At 34.4% G+C, this 9,694-nt stretch overlaps 1 protein-coding gene across 2 annotated transcripts in view; it reads left to right on the plus strand.

Moving 5' to 3' along the window:
- The first annotated feature begins 1,596 nt into the window (after positions 1–1,596).
- LOC108976408 (phosphatidylinositol 4-phosphate 3-kinase C2 domain-containing subunit beta) overlaps positions 1,597–9,694 on the plus strand; it is a 47,006-nt gene continuing 38,908 nt past the window's right edge. Inside the window, exons 1-3 of one of the 2 annotated variants that reach the window (XM_018945476.1) lie at positions 1,597–2,231; positions 6,822–8,155; positions 8,232–8,287. In XM_018945476.1, coding sequence (XP_018801021.1) covers positions 6,861–8,155; positions 8,232–8,287 — 1,351 coding nt within the window. In that variant the 5' untranslated portion in view covers positions 1,597–2,231; positions 6,822–6,860. The remainder of the gene's footprint in view (positions 2,232–6,821; positions 8,156–8,231; positions 8,288–9,694) is intronic. The other variant, XM_018945477.1, reaches the window with a different exon arrangement.

Genomic DNA, 9,694 nt, shown 5'->3' on the forward strand with positions numbered 1-9,694 from the left:
TTTTTGTTTCCAAATTAAAAGCTGGATTTTTAAAGGGTAAATAATAATATTTTCAACTTACACACCACAATTAAAGGCAAGTACATGTCAATAAGGCAAAACAAACCTTTAGTAAAAATAAGTTTTCTCCTCACAATATATAACGAAATTGGTAGGATAAGACGTATGCAAACGCCATAAATTTTAAGTCCACATTTTTTATTTCAGACTGTAAACTTTATTTTTACTTATAATTTTCGAGATTAAAATAAACTAATAATTCAAATGTTAACTGAATTATTTTTTAATGTAGAATTTTTTATTTTTCAGTTTATGTTTTTGACAATTCTATACATAATTCATTTCTATAATGTTATGTCGATAGCCTAAAACCAACAATCTTGTAAATTGTTTCAACTCATAATGAAACCAGCTGATTTGCTATGTTTTCATTATTCAAAAATATACTTTTTAAAAAAGTAAGGCAATGAACATGCTTTGAAAGAGAACTTATTGCGAATGTAGGAAAATGGTATAAAATTTTTTTTAACTAATAGCATTGACAGATGGTAGCCTTAATCCGGATTAACTTCGCACCTAATCCGATCCAAATCCAAAATGGATGGAACATAAAAATTGCGGTTGTTAGCCGACCAATTTTTACAAAACAATTTTTTATTATAAAAACATATCAACACGTTATTTCTGCAACTGCATCATAAAATAACATCAAAACATAAAACTTTTTTTTTATTATTGATAACTTCGAAAACAGCTATCAGTGTTGCCTGTTTTTCGTTCACAATAGATTACAATTGGCCATTTTTAGCAATGTTGCCAACATAATTCAGTTAACTGCATAAAATTTTGAGGATTTAGTGGGAGTTATCTTCACTAATTGCTGCATTATGTGTGGAACACAATGCTAGCGACAGGCTGCAGCAGCACGACAGTGAACTGAAAATGGCGTTGTGAATCCTACTACAAGAACGTTTGTGAGGGGGCGGCAACATAACAATGGCCAGCATGTACACAAAACCACGCAGTTGTCCATTTTGCATGTACACAATTTCGTTGTGGCCATACTAATACCTTGAACTTCAATGAATCTTTAATATTTTGTCTAAAGTGAAATTTTTAAGCAAAATATAAGTAATAATAAATTTATTTGTTTTAAATTATCAATTGTTGTTATAAATGATGTAACGGAGCTATTTTATGCTTTTATTTGTAAAATAACTTCAGGTTTGTTAGAACTTTGAGTAATTTTACATTTTACATTTTAGTGGCTCACCACTGTACCTCATCTCTCTATATTCCATTCTATTGCCAACTCTACTGTCGTTCTACTGTCGTTGGCAAACATAGTATTAAATTAAAGTTAGCGAGAACGACAACTGTCGGCCTGCAGTCGTGCAGCTGTCRAAATAGGTCCGTCCATAAGAACGTGTGTATTTTAATATTTGACAGATGTCGTTTGCAGTCCGTCGCGAGCACTGTGTTCCAAACATCACGAAGAGTGTTATACAAAATTGGTGATAGCTGTCAATTGGTTTTTAACATTTTTTCTATACTTTCTGTTCGTTTCAAAATTTTTCTTACATTCTCAAAAACGTCAATCGGTGACGAGTTGATAATTTTTGTATTTTGTTTTAAAGTTTGTTGCGATTTTTTATTAACTTATTTTTTACATGACCCCCACTCACTAGTAACCAAATTAGGCATAAAGCTGTGGTATGCTTCGTCACAAAACGCCGAGAAAGAAGTGAACAAGTGCAGATAGTTTATAAAAAGCAAGCTTAAAATATAATTTGTTATTGGGCTTAAGAAAAATACTAAGTGAATTCCGAACGGAAAAGTAACATCTGAAAGCTAAGGGAGTGTGTGCATTCGGTGAAAATTGTAAGACAAGTTAAAATAAAACGAGATACCATAGCGCAGTAAAAAAATTCTACAACATTAGTAACACAACTAGTGAAGTATTATGTCGTAGGACAGTGAAAATTAATTGCAGACGTACCTTTATCTATAAGCGTTGTGAAACAAAAGACTGTAAATACTTCATCAAAGAAAGAGTTGAATCACAAAGCGGCGCACGCCATCAAGTATAACAAATTACGCCGGACAGGAGGACTCTACAGACGCGGCAGCCAACTAACTACTTGCATATATTTTGCAAACATTTCCATATATCTACATGTGCATACTTATGAACAGAGCGGTCATCGTATACATTTCCAAAATTTAAGTAGGTAAGTTTTTGCTACATTAGCCAAGTCGTTTGGGAATTATCGCACTTATGAATATCACATACACACATATATGTATATATTTTTCTTGATTACTCGTAGATATTGCAGAAGTGTCGTTGATGGTTTCAATTTACCTGCATGCATATTATATCTGTTAGCTTTTGGTTTCCATTTTATAGAAGGTAATCGGATATTTGCAAAACTTGCAAGCCGGTTGATATAATCGCACTTTCTTTGCTTACACATGTGTGTATGTGTATACATATATATGTATATATGCGCATGCCGATGACGCCTTTTAGTCAGTGAGTGCATGAGTGATTGTCTTAAATGTCACGCACCTATCCACATGCCACTGACTTGGCGTAGTTATAATAAGCATACAACCATACACTATACATAAATATATAAGAATGTAAGCAAGCGTTATTAGTTCCACTAAAATGTTGTTGTTTTTGATGTGTTAGCCATCAGCGTGCAACAATCGACCAATATAAATTTATCTTTGCCATGTTAGTTAGTTAGCTCTGCTCTAACGATTGCAAACACAAACTTGGTTTCTAACTCGGTAAAGCTTTGACATACTTTGCTAATGTTTTATTTGTATGAAGTTTTCCACTTTTACTTATATTTGCTTTCTGTCTTCTTTTGATGAAATTAAGTTAATTTTCTAACGTTTACAGTCTCTTAGCTTGGTTATCACACTTTAGACTTTTCAGTTGATTTTGGGGAAAATGAAATTGGAGTTTCAAGTTCAAAATATGCTGATATACATATAGTATAGTTTTGAGTCAATTGAAGACATTATATGTGAATCGGATTAGAGTCGATTTTGAAGAATATTTTAAGAATTTTAAAGTTATGAACAAAGTTTTACTATTTGTTGCTCATGGTATAATATATAAAATTAAACTTCACAAACTCAACTCACCATCATCCACAAGTACTAACTTCGAGTACTAGAAGTTATAATTAAAACATACAATTTTTCAGAAAGCTGTAAAATATAGATTTATACATATTGTTATTTATTTACTTCGCAAAGTTTTTTGCTTATGTAAATAAAACATGCATTCTGTATTTTTCGGCTAAACATTTATTCATTGTTTGTTTGTTTTAGTGAAAAGAGATTATAATCTGTTCAGTGCTGTTCACTAGATCGTCAGGTATATTAATATTCGTATTTAAATATGAATTTAAAATTGCCAAGTAATGCGTTACAACGTTCTTGAAAGGCTGTTGAATAATTTCTTCTTCAGAGCCCTCACCGTTTTTCATGCCGTTCGAAGTCATATTCATTAGGTCTACAATATTCGGTTCTTCAGTACCCGGCTGAGCAAATCTCATTGTCTCATTGTCCACCTTAATATAATCTGTAATAGAAACATATGAAATGCTACAGCTGTTTACAGTGGGATTTCCAGATTTCAGAGGGGTTAGAAACTGCGACCCGAACTTAACTTAATGTTTAGGATATAAAAACCAAATACGTTGCAAAGTGTACAAAACGCCTTATCAACCGCTGTACAATAAACCTCATTTTATATTCAATACTTCCTGCCTCCCCACATCATACGCGTTTGATTTAAGCTTTGACCAGCCTTAATCGTCATATGCAATACAAATCAACAGAGTCGATATGTATGAATTCTCACAAAACCAGTGTGTTATCAGCTCTAATAACAACAACAGTAATAATAATAAACAAACAGCAGCTTGCGTTTCATTCAAATTTAGCAAATGGTAAGCAATGATTTTGTTTTCAAATATATGTACATATGCATCTGTATGCTATTTAATTTTCTTATTGCTTGCATACACACATGTATCTACAAGCATATTATTGGTTTGATTTTGTTTACAAATACATTCAAGGTCTTAAATATTTTCACATAGACCACCTGTACCATCATATCGCAAAGAAATGCTTCGCGGCTGACTGTTCTTTTATAATTCTATTATTACGTCTACGTTGTTTCTATTAGTGCAGTGTTGTGCCACACCGATTTCATTGATATCTTCTCTCTGTTTGTGCAACGTCTGTTTATCGTCAATGTTTGACCTAAAAATAGACCAAAGGCCGCCTTCAAATCCATTTCTTTCAATTCATTACTATTAATTGAATTCGATTCTGAAGTAACAGAAAATAGAGAAATTGTTTAAGTGAAATGGAAAGAGCTAGAAGTAGAAATATCGTCACAATAAAATCAATGATGAGTGCATACATATTTAAGAGATGTGATACATGCTTATAACTGCATTTATGCCGGCAGAAGAGCCAGATATTTGAGAATAATTGTTTTAGCGTGAAAAAATAATAAAATAATTTTCCAGCAACTTTAATCGATAATTGGTATACATATATTCATAAAGGTAACAGTACTATTAAAGTGTAGACTATTTGTTTTTTATTCTTTTCATAAATACATATGATTTTATTGGTTTGGTTATTTTATATTTTTTATATTAATTTAAATACCTTTTCTTTTTACGAACCGTATTACTTATATTAATAAGAATGACTTCTTTTCTTTTAATTTTTGTGATTTTATTTGTTTTTATTTTTATTAAATTTTATTAAACATTTTTTTATCTTAACAAGCCCTTTTAAAGTAATTTCTGTGCCTCAAAACCTACTTGGTTCAAGACTTATCAGTTTTGAGGTTACGCAAAAGCGTGCTGCAGCGATGAGGCTTTTTTTTTTACTTAAATGCAGTGCTACTTAAACAGCTGATAATGTGCTTACATGTGACTTGTATTTTATAAAGTAAATAAATTAATATTTTTTATAATGTATGTATGTATAAATGACAATGTTTTTTTTTGGATACAATGAGCTGATAAAAATCGTTTCGCATTAACTATAACTTACATATGTATGTATATATACACATATGTATGTCTGTGCATACTAGTTAGTTCAGTAAATAATGTTGAAAAAGTGGTATTTCAGTGTAAAATCTAGTAAGAAATATTTTTTATGATAAACATATTAATTTCTACTGAAATGAAAGTAACAACGACTCATTTAGCCACAGCTCATTGATAAATATTGATAAAGATTGACACTTAAGTGTGTAATTAACAACAACCAATCTGTATTTCACGTACCACGAAGGGAAAGTCAAAGCCCCTATAAAAAATATAATATATATTTGTACATATGTACATATGTACATATATAAATGATCAGCTTGATGTAGCTAGTTCCGTCTGTATATACGGAAACTAGTCCCTCAGTTTTTGAGATATCGATCTCAAATTTTGCACACGTATTTAACTCCCCAAGTTGCTACTCATTTGTTGGAGCTGCATATGAAAATCAAGTTCTTGTATGAAAAAATGTTTTATCTAAGAAGCTATTTTCACAAAATTTGGCAGAGACTACTGTTTACAGCAGCTCTATACTCTCCGGCTATACTTTATATACTGGTATACTTTAGCATATAGCTGTCATACAAAATGAAAAAATATTTTATTTGTAAAAAGCTTCGCGAATGTTAAAAAGATGATTGTCCAATACAATGCAACAATCTCCGAACAAATTGTTGAGTTGGAGCCACTATAACTTATAGCTGGCATACAAACCGACCGATCCAAATCAAGATAAAATAACCTTTTATGATGGGAAAAAACTTTTTACAAACTTCTATGATATAAAACCATCCTGTGAAGGGTATTATAACTTCCGTACGGTCGAAATTAATCTTGTTTCTTATTTGACGTGAATTGCAATATAATCAATATTCATTTTGCCGCATAAAAAAACACTCTAATTATTATTTACGCTTCATTAAACCAACACCGACTGATTATCAATTATATTTACTACAAATTTTCTAGTTTTTTCTGCATAGAGAACCCATTAGTGAATATTATGTAGTATTGCCACAGACAGTTATTATTTATTCACCTGTACTTACGGTGCTTTATCTGTTCCCAGCGGTTATTAACATTTCACATTTATTCCAATCACATTTATCAGTCCAAGCATTTTAACATTTCACACTTTACTATGCATTTTATGATAATAAACACACATACATATGTATATGGTATAATTATACATTGTATATGTGTGAGTTTGTGTTTGTATGTGTCTGGCTATATATGTATGTATGTATTACGTTTTTATAGCTTCAATTTGATAAAAGCAGCGACGAATATTATCAAAAGTAATCGCTACAAACTGATTAAATGTTGTTGGCTATATGATCGCATTTTTGTTGCTATTATTGCATATGCCTTTTATTGGGGTTCTTGTTGGAATTTTAGCTGCAGTTTGTATTTTGTGCGAAAAACCACAGTTGTGGTGTATTAGGGACCCACAACAACATTTGGCAAACAAAGGTGTTGTTGGAAGGAACTTCAAAAACAGACGTTATTTGGTAATCAAACACTTAAATGTGCAATACGCAGACATTTAGCGTATGCAGAATAAAAAACGAAATATCTTTAATACAGATTACAATAAAAATAGCGAATTTTTTGTTTAATATTTCCCCGAAGTCATTGTGAGTTTAGAACTGTAGTGCAAAACTTAGTTTTCATAATTTACTTTATTTATGATTTATTTATGTTATTTTCCAGATTTTGCCACAACCAATACAGCCGACTGACTGTTTGAACATGTCCAATCAATCGGAAGTCGATTACGATAAACAATTTCAGGATGATTTGGCCAAAGCCACCGCCTTGAGTTTGGAGCAACAAGCGCTCGACGATTATCGTCGTGCTAAGAAGTATGGCACTGCCGCACATTATTACAGCGAACGCGCACAAACGCAATCGCCTTCCTTTCAACCTATGCATTCCGTGCCGCAGCGACAGCAATCTACCGAATCGGCGAAGGCTTTCTATGCGCAATTGCGCACGCGTTACCAGCAATCGCGTGGCAATTCAAATGACATTGGCACATCAGCGGCGCCGCCAATACCGCCTAGTCGTCGTCACTCGGAGGCCAATAATAATGTGTCATTGAATGTGGCCGCTGTAACGGCGGCATCACGAGAACGCTCCCAAACGCCACCCGCAACACTGCTCGAAAGTGATCTCATTTCATTCTCCAGCCCCACCTCCAAAGAGTCGCAATCCAATACATTTGAGAAATTAATTGAAGATTTACAGAAGTTGCAAACGACGACGCCACAAACTGCTTTGATGCCATTCGGTCCCGTTGCGGCAGCGCCCATTACACCAATGCACGCTGCAGTGGGTTACCGGCATGTTGGCACGCCTACACACAACGTCGCACTTTTGCAGCACTATGCCGCGTCAGCAGGTGGGGCGGCTCCGGGTGCTGTTGCTGTTGGTGGCGCTGGTGCAGGCAACAGCATGCAGTTGGTGCCTTTTACGCCCACGTCGGCGCAGCAGAAAGTGCCGCTCACTAGCGACGAGTTGCAGAAACTCTACAATATGCCACTACAGCAGCAGCAGCAGCAACAACAACAGCAGTATTATCAACAACACCAGCAACAACAATATATGGCAGCCATTATGCCGGCCGGTGTGGCATATCCACCAGCGCGTGCTGGTTATGTGCCCACAGTGGGCGGTTTTACTGCGCCAACGCATGCCGCCAACTATACACAGAGCGCGCCAGCTACGGCCGCCGCAGCTAGCGCTTTTACGCCACCACAATTTCCGCCAACGGTTTCACACTATGGTTTTCAATATGGCGCGTTGCCCGGCAGCTCTACACCCTACTACGGCGCAGGCGGCAATGTCGCAGTCGCAGCGGCGCCTATGCCGCTCAGCAAGTCGCAGTCAGCTGCGGCCGCAATATTATCCAACGGCGGCAATGGCGCTAATTATACGGCAAGCACGGCTGGTAGTGGTGCCACTGGCTTACGTCGACAGACGCCGCCTGCACGCAAACCGCCACGCACCGGCAGCGATTTGATTGACCTGAGTCAGGAGGATGAGTATGTTTGCGTAACGTGCGCTTGCATATATTTGTATAAAACTGTATTTTAATCCTTTATTCTCACCCTCTTGCAGTTCGCGCGTCAGCGTGCTGGAGGCGTTCGATCCTTTGCTCAATGCGGACGAAGAAGGTAAGCAAGGCTCTTAGCATTTCCTTGACTCTGCTATGCTCCTATATTCAGCACCTTAGCAGTACATAGGCAGTAGATACTGCAGCTAGTTTATTTAATTGCGTTTTTAATAGATATTTGGCAGCTGGCGTAACACTAAATTCCACGCTGTATTGTTTGGAATGCATTTTAATGTCTTTTTATTTACTCCTTCAACTTTTTATATAGTAGTTGCAGTTTTGACAAATTTTAGAATTCCTTGACCCCGTTACCGTTCTTCGGGAGAAGTTCCAAAAAAAAGTATCTGGCTGTGAGGAAGATTTTTTATTTAAAATTATCCCAAATCCAAGAACTAAAAAAATAAGTAATAAACATGGATGAAAAAGAAGTTGGATCGGTTTCGTTCTCTGGATAACTTTTCCTCACACAATCTGGCAACAATGTTTCGTGATAAACGTGGTTAAAGTTTTGGCAGCCGATTACACTATGTTATAAAATTCTCACAAATACGCTCATATCTCCGAAAATATTTGCCGGAGCATGTTCAAAATTTGTGGAGAATGTTCGTTAATGTATTGACATATACGTATGAACACATTTACAAATAAATTGAATTTCTCAAGTGGATATAACCCTTAATTAGAAATTAAATTTTTTACCCGCTAAACTTTTTCCTAAAAATATAACCTCATAAAAATTCATTATGTAAAAGTTACGGTTTTTACCCTGAAATCCCACTGACTGGAACTAAAAGTATTTATTTTTTACAAAAAGTGTAATTAACATTATTTTTAGTTCATATTATCTGCTTGGTTACTTTTCTTCACACAAAATTTGTTACGTTTACTTCAAGCGTCGTCTCTCGGTAGATAATATTTCTTCTTAAAAAATATAATTTAATAACCAAATTCCAAAAAATTTTATTTTATCAAAAATTTTCAACTGTGCGTTTTCTTAAACTGCTTTATTTAACTAGAGCTAGCAATGATTTTTTCTAAGCTTTGGAAATCAATTTCAGAACGGTTGGCGAACTTCAAAAAATTTGTTTTATACGATATCCATTCTTTGTAGATTTTCTTATTTAGAAAGGTCCAAACAAGTATTTATTTTTAGTTTGGCAAAGTTTATTTTCTATTCTTAAATATATACATTATCCATCCTTCCAAAGCGTGTTTGTATTTTGATTTCCTTCATCATTTTTGTGGTCGGTTTACGAAATTAGTCGGTATTTAGTTTCGGCTTTAGTGCGTAATTAAATAATTTTTTCATGGTAAAATTAGTCTTATGCTTTTTAATGTCTTAATATTTTTAATTAATAACTATTTTTAATTTTTAAATATTTTTAACTTTTCGGCACGCAGTCTGCTGTATGGTGTTTTCAAATCGCATTTGCTGTGTGATACAGTTTGCATGAAAAATTTGTTGCTG

This window comes from Bactrocera latifrons, unplaced genomic scaffold (genome assembly GCF_001853355.1).
Source record: "Bactrocera latifrons isolate USDA-ARS-PBARC rearing strain unplaced genomic scaffold, ASM185335v1 scaffold_76, whole genome shotgun sequence".
Lineage (NCBI taxonomy): Eukaryota > Metazoa > Arthropoda > Insecta > Diptera > Tephritidae > Bactrocera > Bactrocera latifrons.